The 17,460-nt window shown below is 43.5% G+C and overlaps 1 protein-coding gene across 1 annotated transcript in view; it reads right to left on the bottom strand.

The window, feature by feature from the left end:
• Positions 1-17,093, bottom strand: part of UBE2E3 (ubiquitin conjugating enzyme E2 E3) — a 56,782-nt gene extending 39,689 nt beyond the window's left edge. Inside the window, exons 1-3 of the mRNA XM_061379204.1 lie at positions 16,880-17,093; positions 15,472-15,674; positions 13,265-13,315 (exon numbers count right to left, since the gene is read on the bottom strand). Of these exons, the coding sequence (XP_061235188.1) occupies positions 13,265-13,315; positions 15,472-15,665 (245 nt within the window). The 5' untranslated portion in view covers positions 15,666-15,674; positions 16,880-17,093. The remainder of the gene's footprint in view (positions 1-13,264; positions 13,316-15,471; positions 15,675-16,879) is intronic.
• Between the last annotated feature and the right edge of the window lie 367 nt (positions 17,094-17,460).

Here is a 17,460-nt window from a genome sequence, read left to right on the forward strand (position 1 = left end):
ACCACCCTGTTGGGACTGGGGCTATTTCAGCTGGCAGTGCTGTGCCAGGGAGCTCAACAATGCAACATGCTCAGCGCCATGTAAATGAAGCAGCCAAGAAATCCAGAAAGCTGCATCCCAAGTTCAAAGATGTATTTTTCCAATGTTACATACAGCTTAACTATTTTCAAGGACAGATTAATTCTGCCTTATGATTTCTAGACTAGCAAAGTTTTGTCTGCCTCAGACTACAGAACTCCCCTCTCTATGCTTAGATTGGATAAGGATCCAGGGAATTTTTAATTTTCTAGCAAAAGCACAGTGTGCACTTAAAATGTCAGCACATACCCATTCACTAGTGAACACCTAACAGAAGGAGCCAGCAAACACGTTTGACTCATTCCACCCGCCCCCCCCAACTCAATCCTTCATGTGCTTCAACTCTGCAATCAAGCATCAGTCCAGATACGAGCATACCAGGTACAAAATTAATGCCATTCCATGCAAAGCAGAAGGTGCTGCTGTGAAGATTTAACAAAAAAATTCACATTTTGACCGGCTTCTCCAGCATTTGAATTAGGCTGGAGAGCAGTGACAGACCAGGCCACGGCGACTGGGATGTGGCTGGTACACAGCACCAATGTGCGCCACAAGGCTTCTCTGCACCCACCACCTGAAATAAAGCACTGAGCCAGAAAACCTCCACAACCCATACACCAGTTAGTTTGTTGCAACCACCAATTCCCCTTGGGAAAGAGATAGAAAGAAACTTTAAGGAGAATCTTAAAACACTGGAGAACTGTATTAACAAACCAACAGTAATGTGATTTCTCACTGATTGAGTCTGAAGGGATAGAAGGCTAAAGATGAAGGTTAGCTAAAGCAGAAGAAGAAACCTTTCCCATCTCTCTAGCCAGCAACCACCTACAGAGAGTACATAAAGCAGCAAAGCAACCCTTTTAACTGTTAAAGGAAAAACAAAAAACAAAACCCAAACTGGGTTTTTTTCCTCTCAGCTTTCTAACACCTTTTTAAAGAACCTACTACTGAAAACAGCTTTACATATTTAGTAATAGCACTGAAGGTGTAGTAATCTCATAGTTCCACACAAAAAGCTCAAAACTTCTCACAAGTGCTTTTGTACCTCGGCATCAACTTGCAGAACCAGCTCCTCCTTTCCATTTCCATTAAAGCATGACAGATCACCATCTAAGGATCACCATCACACAATGCCAGGCCAAATTAAGTTTATTAGACCTTCAACAAATAGCTATTTCTAGCTTCATTTAGACATTGTATGCAAAGCACAAAAAAATCACACAAAAGACAAGTGCAAGTCACAGGAAGAGTTCCCAGTTCCTTCTGCCCAGATGAGAAGTACCAAAGTCTAACTCATGGCATATTCTTACAGAGCTTAGTTTTTGTACAGAAAGAAGATAAATTGGTAACAAAAGATTTATCTGATCACTGCAGCTCACATCTCTATTTATTCCGTCCCTGATCCCACCTGCACTAATTTCTAGGAAAGCACACATAGGGGAACTTTGCCCAGAATGACCTTTAAGAGAACAACTCAGCCTACAGTGGTTGCTTTAGTAGCCATGATCCTAACTGTTAGCTTGCCTTCCAACTGATAAGAAATTACTTTGCTTCTTCTATTCCTAAAACAAAAAATTACCCAAGAAGGCTTAACAAAGACCAAAGACTTAAAAAAAAAAATCTAGTCTGGGGTATTACCATGAAAAATAAACAGTCAAGAAAAACACCCGAAAGAAAAATGCTTTCACCATATTTGTTCTCAGATAATGCAGAAAGTAACTGATTTCTGCATCTATTGATCCATTTAAAATTTGGTACTGTATATTATCAAACAAACCACCGCTCTCTTTACTGCTCTGTTTTGGTGCCATCCTTTTTTTAGTAAGCGGCTTCTTTTTTAAAAAACTAGCTTATGGTGTGTTTGCTCTGGTATAAGTTAAGTATATCAGCTGGAATTCTGGCTTCAGACTACCCCAGGAATCCCAGCGCTCTGTGGAGGAAGAAGAACGTGAAGCTAGGCACTACCTGCTGCATAAAATTCATATGGGTACCATACAAAGTATCTACTCCAGAGAAGCAAACATTTTCACAGCCACAGACTGTGCTTCAAACAGTTTATTATGTGAAGACCACTCTCTCAGATGTCATTACTGCTTAATCACACTTGTAGAATTTTAGGTTGTGTAGTATTTCTACCTTTTGCGTAAGAAATTTCTTTAATCACTCACACAATGCTTAATATGCAGTAGGCTGTGCTGAATAACTTACATCACTTAAATTTGCTTCCATAGGAATAGTGATGGTTTCAGATTTCATTACAAGTTGACCTTAGTCTCTTAAGACCTCTCTTCGCTTTTGCTTTAAAGGCTAGAAATGAAACCAAATTTTTTAACTTCCACCCCTCCCCCCACCCCCCCCAAGACGTCGAAGTCCAAAACTCTAAACACAAAACTGGGCTTTGGCATAATGGGTCTGGTTCACTGGGCCATCAAGGTGTCTGCAAAGGGGGGTGTTGCTAAATCTGTGATGTCCCATTTCAGCTTCTGCCCTTGATATTAGTGAGTTAGATACAGATGTGCCTTAGGTACCTACAAACAAGTTAGGATATGCACCAGTGTTCAACAATAACAGGGAGCTCAGTGTCAACTAACCATCCCTGCACCACCTCACTTTGTCGAGTGGATCCACCAGCCTGGATGAGGTCTGATACTGAGATACCAGGGGGAAGGACAAAAGCTAGTTAAAGCATGAACATACCCCAGGCAGTGACTGCACAGTAGACAAGCCCTTTGTTAGTCAGAAGAGGTGTCTGTGTGCTGCCCATTGTCTGCTACAATAGCTGCAGCTTCACAGCTAGAATCACCATCAGCTGAACATATCTCCTATTTCATAGCTACTAATCTGCTGCTAACTTTCCCTTATGGAAAGGAAAACACCAATATTTCTCTTTGATGCTTGCCTTCCATTTATCCCATAAAATGTGACCTGACCTGACCTCTCTACTGATTTACTCTGTCTTCAATATGTTGGTGATTTCTATGTCTAGGCTTTAGGGTGAAGTGATAACTCGAGTTCAAACTTGAACTGCCTCACTGCAGCTTCAAGCGCAATGAACTGACCTGGCATAGCTGAGAACCCCCAGTAGTACGAGCAGTTGCATGAGTGCTGGACATCACTACCTTTGCTCAAGCTATGCTAATCACACATCCACAAGTCACACTGACTTCACACTGAACATGTACCTTAACGTGCTTACTGATTTCCAGTCCTGCCACTGAAGCTACTTGCAGGGTTTCTGGCCAGGGAGGAACTCACCTCAAAGACAATCATGTTGTGACTCCCTGAGGCTGGCCTTTAGCTTTGCCATCTGTTCTTTGCCTTCGTTGGCTGCGTTCCCAGTGCAGGCACCCTTCTGCATGCCTCAGAGAGGAACTACTGAAGTTTATAGCAGCATTAACTCACCAGCTGGAAACCTGCCAGGCTGCTTATATTTTCACTACCATCTTCTGAGGCCTGACTCCAGAAGGTGCTTAGAGACAGGATCCATGGTCAGAGGCAGTATTGCTATACAACTCTTTTCTGATGTGCTTGGACCCATCTGGGTGTTGTGCACAGATGCATGAGGGCTCTCGTATGTACTACAAACTGCTTCAATGAAGCAGGAAAAAAAATGTCCCTTGCTTTTGTTTCTCTCAGTGTTAGAGATGCCTGTGGAACAAAAGCAGAGAATCCGAGCACAGAGTACATGAGGTATCAAAAACCAGGACCTATAGCACAACCTGCGCTATTACTTTCTCACAAAGATGATATACCTCTGGAGAATTTATGACATTTGCTAGCTTATTTCTAGTTAGCAGCACGTGACAAGTTTGTGCAAGGAAAGTAGGGTTGGACCCAAAAGGAAAACAAAGATAAAATGGGGAGGAGGGGAATCAGCAGAAAAAAAAATAAAAATCATTAGTAATTTGCTTTTTTTAATTGATAGCAGCATACAACCTGTGCACTTCCAGTGCCTTTCCCAGTAACTGCTGTTACTGTTGTTGCCTGTAATCATAGAAACTGTCTATTTTCCAGGATGATTATACTACAAAACCCTGATTAAAATTAGTTTTTAAATGAGGGGAAAATCACTTCCTGATAAGCTTTCCTTTTATACTGTCATTTAAATCTGGTATCACAGACAGCTTGATCAAACTGGTCTTCAAGAGGTCACTTAGTCCATTTCCTGCTTAAAGACAGAAAGAACAGTACCTAAGTATCATAAGAATCTACCAGTCATTTGTCTAAACTCTGTTCTTAAAAACCAATGGTGATGCAGATCCACAACCTCCTTATGCATGCTGTCTCTATAGCTAGGTGCTCCTCACATCTAAATTAGGTCTTCATTATGATAATTAAAGTTGCTCTCCATAACCACCAGGCAAGACAAGCAACAATTGCCTGTTCTGCTTTGCAATAACTTTCTTCAATTCTATATCCAAAGATTACTCCTTCCTTCCTTCCTTCCTTCCCTTCCCTTCCCTTCCCTTCCCTTTCTTCTAACCTGTATTGTTTCCTGCTACCCCACATTGCTTTGTAGTGTTGTGCCTTAACACTGGCTGAGGTACTCCAGCTGGCCTTTTCTAGTGCTGAACAGAACAGGATGGCTTTACGTACCATGTCACCAACATTTCTTTTCTATTTTTTTTTAAATTCACCCCCTTATTGTGACTGCTGCTCTATTTACTTCTCTTGCTGCAGCTTTATACTGTATACTCCTGGAAAGCACGTAATCCACAGAGTGGCCACCCCTTTTCTGAAGAAATGTTTCTCATCCAGTCTTCTTTTTTTTTCCCATGGATATGTACAGCTGATTATGCTACTAAAGTGCTGTGCCTTGCAGTTCTCATTATTAAATTACATGCTATTTTTAAGGTAATTTCCTATATTTGCCCACATCACTTTGCATTCTCGTCCTGTCCTCCAGTGTGCCTACAACCCTTTCCTCCCTGTTGTTACCTGCAAATGTGGTATTTATATGCTCTAGTCCAATGACCATGTCAATAACGAAAACATCAATTACTAATGACTGCAGGATGGTCCTCTACATGCCCTCTATACAAGTTCTTCCAACCTGAAAGTGACCCACTGATAACTACAGATCACTGTGGTGTTTCAAGGCAATCTCTCCCCTCATTTAGTTTCTGAAAGTGATGCTTACAACAGTAGTTTCAACACTGTTGACTAAATCTGTATCCAAGTTCCTGACAGATATGGCCAGTTTGTTTTACAGTAAGTGCTATAAAATTAACAACTGCTCCAACCACAGTTCTGAATTAGATAATGGTATAGTGCATTCTTTGCACAGGGAGAATTAATCCAAATTAATGCAAGCAGGCTAGGACTCGTTTATCACTAGCAGTTACTGGCTCAAAGTAAGGCATCACTTTAAGGTTACAGCATTGTTCCTGGATAACTTAGTGGTATGCCTGATCCTGATCTAGATGGCAGCTGGATACCCTTGCTCCTGCCTTAGCTCTGAACTCAGAAAGCACGCTTAAGGTATTTTTTCTGATGTCTGTACTATCTGTTTTGAAATGTTCCATATCTATGCAAATCCTAGTTACACCAGCTCCAGGAAATCTCCGCACATCAGTTTCGTATGAAGTAGATGACTCATTTTAAATAAAGGGTTTAATATAGCTTAGATAATTCTCTTACACTTGCAGTTTGTTAATTTGAACAAAAACTAGGTGTCCCAACTTTGTAAAAGTAAAGATAAAATCAAAGAAGAGTAACCAATACACACAGACAAATCAGTCTGAGGGAGAAGCATTCAGTGTGCTAAGACCTTGACACACATACTGTTTATCTCAAACTAAGTATGACAGCCTGGCAGTGGTAAGCAGTGCAGACTTTGAGTATAAAAAGAAATATATATATATATATATACACACATGGTATATTTTAATCAGTTTACTACAGAGCCTGAGGTGCCTTTATGCAGTTATATAAATGCATATTTGAAAAGTAGATCTGTCCTTAAGTCTAAGGACAGACGGCTTTGCAGTTTTCACACTTTTTTGAACACCACCACTTAAAGAATTGTTTAAGAACCTGGTCCTGCTTGGGCTCTCCTATTGCTTCCACACAAACACAATGAGGGTCAGTTCTCTACCATGCGTAGGAGAGTGCAAAGTGTATGAACTATTTCTACAATGCTACGGTAGATAGACAGCCATGATTTTGTTTTTGCTCTTTGACAATAATGCTGAAGAGAACTGGTGTAAGACTTATACAACCTTTTGACTAACAGAGATATTTAAAAGCATATCTGATAGCACTGTGAATACTGCTTACACAAGTGCCTAACCTGCAAATCTGAAGGCATGAAAACTTACTCCTGTGAGTAGAGGTGGTGATTTGTGTTGCATAACCCTGTCTTAATTATGCCACTAAGATTACTTGCATGAGAAATTCACTGTGTGGGGTTTGGTTAAAAAAAGCTTGGTTTCTAGCTTCCAAGAGGTTGATACTAGCACAGGTAAAAAAACAACAATCAAACCCTCCCCCCCAAACTTCAGGCATTTTGAGTTAGTGGATGTGCCATCTAGTCTCAACTGAAACAAAAGCAATTTAAATATTCTCCCAATTCAAAACATTCAGGAGTTACACAATCTGCCACTGTTGCATTTTTCCTTTGTAATAAAAGCATGCTAAATAACAGTGCACTCGGGCTCTACTTAACACTTCAATGTTTTACTGAAATGCCTTTCTAAATTTGTTCCATTCCTGCTCCTTAAGCGACACACTGACTAGTGGCAAATAAGGTAAAAGCCACTCTGCACACATAAAGATGGCACAATCAGGCTGTTACTACAAATGGACAGAAATACAGAAATACCAGACTTTGGATTGCTGTGCTCAATTATACTACTCCTTCCTACTCTGACCTAGACTATACTCTTCTGGTAAGAAAGAGGGAGTGAAAAAACAGAATGGAAGAAAATGCTTAGTAGAAATAATTCTAGACACATCAAGGCTATCACTAGCTAAACATACCTTTACATCACTGTGAGCCACTGATTCAGCAACTAACAACGAAGGAATTGCTTTAGAAAGAAGCACAGGATGATGCTTGGAGCTGGACAACACTAAAAAGTAGTATTTCAATACTCCCTTAAGAGCTACTTCAAACATATTCTTGCAGGAGTTGAGAACCTTCTTCACTATAGTTTTGTAACTGCACACTTCTGTAGAGGGAAGGAAGTGTGAGAAATAATCGTGTGGGTTTGTGCTCTCAAAATCATTTTTCAAGATTTAGCTTTCTTGTATTGCACCCCTGGTGAGATAGTGCTGGGCAGACAACAAAAAGTACAATGTTGTAGAGACAACTACAAAAGACAACTACCAGAAGATACACTATCCAGTGGAGTGTAGGTGAGGCTTTTTAGACTTTGCTCACACAGGTTCAGCAGAGGCACTTTTGCACATGCTCCTAATACACTGTCTCTTACATACCTTAATCAACTCCTCCTTCTATAGGGAAATATTCAGCATTCACAGTTGGTGTTTTCACCGCAGAGGTGAAAACACGCAAAACTGACATCTTTTTTGTTTCCTCTCAGTGAGGCTCGGTATTTAGCAATCTGAAGAGGTTTGCCCAATAAGAAATTAACAGAATAAACACAGAACTGGGGGACTGCCATTGATCAGAAAAAATCAACAGCTTGAGTGGGAAAAAAAACCAGTGCATGTGAAGACTTGGGCACATGTGTTTGCTACAGTATAGGGGCCTGGTATTCAACCGCATTCAGAATATTCTTCCTCCTACTGATTTCAGAAAAGCAACAGAACTAACGCCTGGCTTTGACAAAGGAGAGAAGGAAACTTATTACATTTGAGAGACAAAGGAATGGATTGACTTATTCATATCCTGGTGTGCCTGACAAAATGCTTTGTGTGAACAATGCCTACTCTGAAGGGAGGGAGGAAAAAGCCATCAGAGCTCGTTTGAATCACCTGTTTAAACCGTTTAAGCAAACTTGGATGATTTTTTTATTATTGTTATTATTTCTCCCCCACCCCCCCGTACCACTATGAGCAATCACATGAATGTGCTTCACTTACTGACTGGAGTAGTCACCTCTACAGCAGAACCGGAGCAAACCACAGCTGTGCAGTAACATCTTCAACAGGCACAACTGTTTGCAGAGTAAACATTTGCCTATAACCTTACCGTAGATAGAGTATGTTAACAAAAGGAAGGCTTCCACCAGCTTAGCTGTGGCACCTTCCTCACTAACATAAGGCTGCATTAGCTCAAACCCAGCGCTACCTCTGCACGTGGAAGAGCCTGCACCACTGGCACAATTGTTCATTGCTCCTCATTGTTTCAGACAGTTCAACTGAAAGAGCTTAAATTGCTGGTGTGAAGAACACCTTCACAATATTGCTTTAAATACATGCTGCACTGCTTCCCCACTGATAGGGTAATAACCACAGTGAGACAGTTACAAACATCTGGATTCATGGGTCCATAACTAAACCAGTAATAGCATTCGTCTGCCAGGGTTTTGCAGGCATTTTTCTTTGTGTTAAACTCCAGACTGTGGGGTTGGGCTGGCAACACTCTACAGCATAGAATTAGCCCAAGATGTGGCAGTAATGAAAGGGACAAATGCAGTCCTTAGGAAGCAGAAGAATCCTGTGTTAAAACAAACCCCCTACATGTCTTGCTCCCATTGTACTTAGTACACATACTTCAGAGTGTTATTTTAAAATAAGTAATTCTAAAATGAGCCACTCATAAATTATCAACCTACTTGTGAGCCTAGGAAATGCTACAAACAGCAAAACCATCAACTGCTTCCTTCTGTAGTACTGCTCAAGGAATCACATTAGTATATATTAGCATAAAAGGCCTGAAAATAAACAGTAATGGAGACAGTAATCCCTGTTAAGGAAAATCTTTTCAACAGAGCTATCAGGTCAGGCACTCACTAGCTACAGCACGAGGCAGAGCAGGGAGCCTCTGGGACAATCCAAACAGCTCTCCCTTGGTAAGAATTCCCATTTCCCAGCAGTTGTGAAGGAGGAAAGCTGTCTCTCTGACCAGTGCTCTGAGGCACGTGTTTCATCTGGCCTTTCTTCTTTTTCTTTTCCTTATTCCTTTTTTTTTTTTTAACCAGTTGCTTTCTAACGTCTGATCTTTAATCTAACAAACAGAAAAGATTAAAGCAAACCGACAGAACAGATTACAAAGTGCTTAAATTCTCCCACTTGTATGGGAAAGATACACGGTCTGAGCTCACCTCTTTTTAAACCATATGAATTAAGCTCTGAGTGGATACACTGACGCTGGTGTCTGCTTTGATTTCCTACAAAGTTTACACCAAACTGGATTTGCTGTAAAACGGGTTGTAAACTATAAACTAAGCTGGCATGGGTGTTACTAAATTTACTTAATACTGGGTTGAACTTTAAAAACTTTCCCATGAAGATGAACAATGATTAATTTTGGAATGCAAATGAGGAGTGGTGAGGAAAAGAAGACTGGGAATACATTTTTTTGCTATTGTGGATCAGCAGGGCAGCCAAGAACAGCTAAAGGAAGCTGCTATAAATCACTGTACCCCTGGGAAAGGCCTCATTCGTGCCAGCCCTAAAAGCCAGGAAACACAAGGAGCATCGGAGCTGGCTCTGCCCTGCTCCACCTGTGCTGCAGCCTCCACGTCGGGCAGGTCAGAACAGCAGCCTCAGATATAACCTTAACTATGGAACAGTGATCTCTCATCTGAAAAGATTTATGCCGTGAACTGAAAATGGTTATTTCAGATATGTCAAACCTATTTAACAGCATCGCTGCAGCCCAGATTTACCATGCATTATGTGTAAGATTTCTGCAGCATTTTCCTGAGAATGTGTAATGGTGGGGTTTGGCACACTTCCGTACCTTGAAGTATGTGTAAGTGCTTTGCCATGGTTTGAAACTGAGCTGCCTAGGAGCAATAGGCCAAGACCTTTTTAGCTTTGCTTTATGCTATTAAAAGCACAAAAGAAATTAAATACAGCACACTGCACCAAGTAGCACGCTTTGAGTTAAGCCAGAAAAAGCAAGAAAAAACAGGATCAGACACCTGTGTCCTCAGTTTACCTATCTGTCCTAGTGCTACAGTGCGTGTTGGACAGTAACTGACTCATTTCAAGCTCTTCTCCTGGACAGAAGAAAACGTTAGGCACAAGCAATACGTAATTTCCTTCCAACATCTTTAGTGGCTTAAGACCAAATCCAATTTTATTGTTTTCAATGTTCTATCTTTGAAATCACATAAAAATCACAGGAATTACTGTATATTAAAGAGGAGAGCTACCAGAATAAAGTTATTAAGTTTTATACTCGGTACCCCCAAGATGCAGCTTGTATTCACTGCTCACAAACATGACAACATGATGCATGACAACATGATTTTTCTAACAGTTCATTGTCCAGTTAACAGAATCAGAAATCAATCTCAACTGTTGAGACAAGCAAGCAAAAACCTACTTTTTACACATTTCCACTCTGCCTATCATTCTGCTACCCCAGTGCCTAAAACAGAAGCTAATGTGCAGCCCAGGTCTGCTCAGCACACCCAAAACCGGGGCTTTATTTGAGCTCTGGCATTTTTATAAGACAAATGTTACAGCAACACATGCGACTGTGGGAAATGTAAGTGCTGAGGAAACCTACACCTCTTTCGCATGAGGACCACAGTGCAACCAGTCGGTGTCATTTTTAAATAGCTAAATCAGCCTGAGATCACTCCAACAGAGCAACTCCACATGCAGTTACACTGGCAGGTGAGAACTGGCAGCAGCCATCAGTGTTTAACATGATATGGGAGAGTTCAACACTATTCAGTTTTTGCACTGCATCCTGTTAAAGTAACATTTAATGTCTTATATGTGCCATTATCATATTTTAAATACTGGTAACTTTTTAATCACGTATGTAACTGAGTAACCAGAAGGACCATCAACCTCCAAGAGCATCAGTTGGCAGTTGTATTCTTGTGAAGCCTGCAACATGTGGGCTGCAAATGCTAAGCGTGTGCTCTAGAACTGGCGGAGAAACAAGCTCGCAAGAAGAAATCTCTTTGGGGGAACTTACAACACAAGGGTTTTTATTGCTAAAGCACACATGAATGTGTCCTAGTTATGCAGGCTTTTAAATATTTTTTTACAAATTATTTTTATTTTACAAGAAATCTAAGACGTGGCATTCTGCTGCTTGTTTCATGATGAGCAATGAAGAGGTGTCATATGCCTGCTGTGTCAGTCTGTTCCCTGATCTGTGCTGCTACACCCTGTAAGAGAGTATATTACAACCTTCAACTGCTCTGCACATAACACACAGCTGCATTTACCTCCTGATACCAGAAAGGCTCCTTCTAACAAGTCAGTTCCAGTGTAACAGTAATCCTTCAGGCACTGAAACTCTCTTTAATCTGCTCATTGTGAGAACCCAGAATTTCTGTTACAGAAGCTAATAAGTATTGTACATACCTTTCATTTTGCAAAAAGTGAAAATGCATTCATCATGCAGTTGTTATTGAGTAAAAGGACTAAATTCCTCTTAAAAAATACTTATGGGAACAGTAGCACTGACTTCCTCACTGGCAAAAAAAATAATCTTTTCCCCTACGCTCTGTAGGAGAGAAATGTGAGTAATTTTAGGCACATTGGGGGGTTTTCATCATTCTCAACAGCATCTCTGGGCATCTTGTAGTACCAGCTCACAAGAAAAACTCCCTGCAATACTCATGATAATATGAGAGGAACATACTTTCCTAGAGAGCTAAATATCAGATGGTAATGGAGAGTTTGAGAGGGGCGACTTCTTTTTCTAAAAACCGAGCTTCAATTTGCTGTATTCAAAACTGCTATAATTAACGTTTTTAGCAACTATAAGGCAAAGTGTTGGTGTTCTATTTCATTTAAATATTTTCTCTCCTACCATGCCCCCTTCTTTGAGGGTCCAAGTATAAAGTGCATGACCAATACAGAACTAGATTCCATTAACTTATTAAAAGTCATTAAAACAGCTATTTAAAAACAAAATACCTCCCACTTCCCCAAGGAGAAAAATTAGCAAATAAACCCAACAGGCATTTGGCTCTATTGAAGAGGTAGAGCCCCTGACCCTGCATGCAAATACATCAGACAGCCACAGGCAATCTACAGCACAGACCTCAGGGTAAGACATCTTTACCACAAATCCAATAAAACACAGCTCTGGTTAGTCCCTGCTTTCACGGACTAGTCAGACACAAGAACAACTCACATCTCAATTCTTGCTGCAAAACCTGCAGCAAACTTTTCCAACTATTCAGAAAGCCAAATTACTCCGACATAAAACCAGAAAGCGCTTCCAGCATTTTTCACACATGTACAAGGCTCACTGTTACACAGGAGCTATTAATCTCAAGATACCTTGCAGTCAGAAATCTTACCGAGAAGCATCAAATGAGAACAGCTTTACTGTAGATCTGAACACCGGATGCTCACAGCTAATGAGAACTTTTATGCATCCTTTAAACAACAGTAAAACATGCAAAAGATTTAAAGAAATTAGCTAGCTACGCTACCATTTAACTTTCCTATAGATCACGAGCTCCGGTTACCGACACTTTATCTAGCACTCAACCCCTCAGTCTTCCAAGCTTACAATTTCATTTCCTAAAACCTAACAGAAACACCTCCCAAGTTGAGAACTTCCTTAAAAATAGTCTCTATTAAGAGACTACCCCTTTGACCAACAGACACGTAAATTTGAAGGCAATGCTTTAGTTTACCTAACTGCTAAGCAACACACTAAGAGAAAGTGTATAAAAATCACATGTGGTTCTTTACCCTTACTTCAGAACGAAGTGATAACTCTATAAACCTGGCACTCAAAAAGCCGGTTCAAACTACATGCAGGCATTAAGTTGAAGCTTCAGGGTATTCTGAAGTTTGTATAAATTAATGTTTCACAAAGGCAGTGACAAGCTACGAAAAACAAACTGGATACACTTTACTGTGTACATCAATCACTAACCATTACACCTCCAACACGCAGACAATATAGCAAACTTCAGTATCAAAGGTTCCCTATGCTTGTTCCATCTGCTGCACACAATTTTTTGTCTAACAGTCACTGGCCGTGAACACTAAGTTTCCCATTTGTTAGCCTGAGCACATTAATCTCCTACCACCGTCCACAATTTAAGAAGCCGTTACATACCTGCAGTTAGGAGGAGGATCAAGGGTTATTTCAGCTAGCTCCTTCTGGATTCTGTTGGTGAAATGAGAACAGACACAAAGCATTTGAGATAGTCTATAGAATATATCAGGGAATTACACTGCCCTCTACCACCATGCAGTTAAATGCAAGATTGGCTTTGCCTTCAGTAATGCTAACATGGCTGCTTCCTCTTTGTTCTCAGAGGCATAACCCAAATCCCACAGCTGAGAAACTTTGCAGCTTTTTTCCGGCTCCACGCTGTGTGTAAACAGAACGCTTCCAACTGAGCTGGGTAGGAATCTCCCACAAGTATCCAGAAAAGTAACTCTTTTCCTCATCCGAGCACTTTTTGCCAGGGAGATTTTCTTTTCAAGCTAATATGCAAATGAGGCGAGGGGGGGAGCTGCACAGGCAGATTTGACAATGACTTTAAGCCAGCGCTACAGACCTGTGACTGCGGCTCAGGACGTGATCCGCGCTGGCACCAGGCACACACTTTTCACACTGTTTTACCTACTACTCTGCAGTGTGTTTAAAACAGGGGATTTCCAGACCTGCCAGCTGTCTCTGCTACTGGAATCATCTCTCTGGATCAGCTTTGGTGCTCTCCATACCTTCTGCTGCTTTTCTTTCCCCAACCTTATACAGTAGCTGTGTTTACATGATTAAAAGTGAAATAATAACTTGACATAATCTGTGCTTAGCTTTACTTTATTAAAACCACTCCCAAGCTGTTAATCCAGAAGAGGAATATGGAAAACTTTTTGTCAATTTGACAGTTTATTCAGGTACATAAGAGGTGTAATTTCAAAAGACACATGGTAAATTCCTCTTGAAAAAATCAAATAAGACTTCTCTTCAGCAAAGGAGCTATATGAGCAAGACCACAAATTCTGTGTGAATAGCAAGTGTTAAAACACAAGCTAACATAACTGCTTTGCACACCTTTGCCCTACTACCAGTAAATTCAGTCAGACTACCAAACTATTTGAGATGTACAGAATTAGACTTGCAACAATTCAGTGAAAAAAAAAAGGCAAGAGGGAAAAACTCAGTCTGGAAATCCTGCATCTCACGCCTTTCAAAAAAGATAAGTACTAACAAATTACAAAGCCTACACAGCAGCTCCTTCTTTAGCCAGTCCTATTTCGAAGGGTTTCTTTAACAATCTCAAAAGTCATCAAAGCCACCCAGCCATACTCTCCAGCAATTTTAACACATTTCAAAAACTATTCACTGAATTTTAGTCCAATAAATAATTACTAAAGTGTTTCTAAAAGTTTGAACCACAGTCTTCACATGAAATAAGCAAAACTTAAAGCTACCATGGCCATTCTACAGCTTTTCTTGCTATTGGATATTTGTGGATGTTCGTAAAGGAAAGCAACTCCAGAGAAAGGACTGCAAAGTTATCTTTCACCTCCAAAGAGCACTGGAATCAAGGGACTTAAAGTCTGCCTATTTCACAGGGCTGAACTTACTTACAGAAAATTATCAGAGTGTGTGTCTTGAGAGCGGGACTGCCAGTGACCTCATACACAAATAAAAATGCAACAGATATATTTAAACAAGGCTTCTGAATATTTTTATATTTAAAGGTAGAGGCTACCTGTAGAACACCATAGTCTGAATGTACAGATCCTAGGGGAGAAAACTTCCCAAAGTTTCTCCTGAAAGAACTGCAGAACAAACTTCAAGGCGTGGAAGGCTTTCCCGTGCACTGACATGAAAAGCGAGTCATGCAGCCCACAGGAGCCACGGGGGTTTTGTGACTTCTTTAATTAAAGAGCATTGCTTGTCATCAGTCTACAGACCATAATAAAATACACCAGGAGGACTCCACCCAACACCAATCAGGCATGGAAACCTAACTCTGAAAAAGACAGCCGAAGCTGACGCTCTTTCCCGCATTTCTGCCAGTACAAGACATACTCAGGTCCCCCCCCAGCCAGCCTGTAAGTTACCAAGTTCTCAAACAACTCCTTCAAAGACGCATGACAAGTCCATGTAATTTTACTACCCCAGTAAGACTTGGATTAATGAAGATACCACCTGGCAGGCTCCTGTACTACAAGAAGTTGGTACTTTGCTCTTTCCCGCACAGCTTTACAAGAACCCCTTCACCTTGAGAAGTGCAACGCAAGTGCCAAGTCTCAAAATACCACGTAAAAAGTCCTACAGATTGTTGTACAGAGCGTTCTCTTTACCTTTTAGCACTAGTAGACAGCTTAGCAGTAGTTTTGCTGGACAGTTTGGTGTTCTTCTTCTGCTGGGTGGCAGATGGTTTTCGTTCTTCTTGCTCCTCCGGTTCAGGTGCCGGTGGATCCCTCTGATCTGCATCCGAACTACCGCTGCTGGTACTGGGACTTTCATCGTCTGACCTCTGCCTATCGCTGGACATCGTGGGGAGCTTTTTGGGGAAGGAGAAGCAAAGAGGCAGAGTTAATACAATGGGCAGGACTCCCTCTTGCCATTCCCCAAGTTCCAGAGAACACCTGAATTGGTGACAACTCCGTTTGACTAGAGAAAGACACTTCTTTGTCTCATCCCCAGGGGCTGCAGTTTGACAGCTACCAAGCGATATTTACACTTCCGAAAATACTGATATTTCCAATTTTTAAGCCCACTCGCATTTTTTTCATACTTTAAACAATATGCCAATTGTCGACTTCGTTCTAAGGCATGAGACAGATTTAGCAGGGTACTTAGGCAATGCACATTAATAACTTATGACACATGGTAAATAACAGACCTCGCTGAAAATGTTTTTTAAAAAGTCACTAATACCCTGTAAATATTTACACTGGAGCAGAGCATTTTATTGGGTCCAAACGCCAGATCCCCCTCCTCTCTCCCCCTCTCCCCGAGAAAATATATTGCCAGCAACACTTGGGTTGATTTCAGATGGAAATGTACACTTGCTCTGGGCATTTAAAGGGCTGGGCTGCGGAGGGGAGAGCACACACGACTCGGGGTTTTCGCTGTTGTTGTTGACTTGGTTGTTTTTTTTAAGAGAAAAACCCCAAGCTGCATTCAGAGCAACCCGGGCAGCAGCAGCCCGGGTTATTTACATGGCCAGCAGCGAGAACTGCATTTGGCCACCGCCGAGCTGCCGGAGGGGGAAGAAGCATAATTCAAACTGCACCTTCTGCACAGCTCTCCCCGCCGCCGCTCCCCGCGCAGCTCCGCCAGGCAGACCGACATTTTTCCGCCGATGGGGGGGGGTTAGGGGGGGGGAAGGAGAGGGGGGGGGAGGAGGGGGCTGCCCCGGCGGCCGGGGGGGGCCGAGGAGGAGCGCGGCGGGGAGCTGCGGCAGGGCTGGAGGCGGCCGCCCGCCTGCCCGGCCGCGCTTTGTGGGGAGAGCCCCGGCGCGGCGCGGCTCGGCTGGGCTCGGCGCGGCGGGCGGCGGCGGCTCGCCCGGCCCCGCACCGCACCGTGCGTGTGCACCAAGTGAGGCGTGAACTCGGGCCGGCTCCGCGCCCCCGGCCGCCGCCAGGCAGCGAGCGCCGAAAACAAGAACAAAGCTCCTCTACCAGCCCCCCCGCCTCCTCCCCGCCTCCCCCCACCGCGCTCGCCCAGCCGCCGCGGCAGCCGCCTCGCCCGCCTCTCCCTTACCTTCGCCGGCGTCCTGTCCCGCTGCTGGGTCGGAGAGGCGGGATGGCGGGGGGCCGGGCCGGGCCCGCGGCGCCCGAGGAGGGGGACGGAGGCGGCCGGGGGGCTATACGGCGGCGGCGGCGGCTCTGTGGCCGGGCAGTGTGGAACATTGAGAGCCGGAGCAGGGGGGGACGGGGGGAGGCGCGGTGCGGCCCCGCGGCCGGCGGGTGGCGCTGGCGGGCCCCGCTCTGCGGCGCGGGCTCCCGCGGCGGGCCGGGGGGCCGGGGCGGGGGGCAGCGGGAGCGCGCCAGCGGGGGCGGGGGAGGGGGCGCCGGCAGCCTCCGGCCTCCTCCCGCCCCCGCCAGCCGCGGCGCCGCCGGCGGAGCTCCGGGCGCGGGGATAAGGGGGGGGAGGGGAGAGGGGGCGCTCGCGGCCGCCGGAGAGCGCGCAGGCGCTCTCCCGCCGCGGCACGGGGCGCGCGTGCTCCGGGCCGGGCAAGGACAAAGCGGCGGCGCGTGGGGGGGGCGGGCCTCGACGGCCCCTCGGACTGGCCCGTGGCCGCCTCCTGTGCCCCCCTCCGCCGCAGCTGGTGCTCGGGCACT

Source organism: Neopsephotus bourkii, unplaced genomic scaffold, assembly GCF_033783945.1.
Source record: "Neopsephotus bourkii isolate Nb327-2 ecotype Australia unplaced genomic scaffold, CSIRO-AGI_Nbou_v1 NB_196, whole genome shotgun sequence".
Classification (NCBI taxonomy): domain Eukaryota; kingdom Metazoa; phylum Chordata; class Aves; order Psittaciformes; family Psittacidae; genus Neopsephotus; species Neopsephotus bourkii.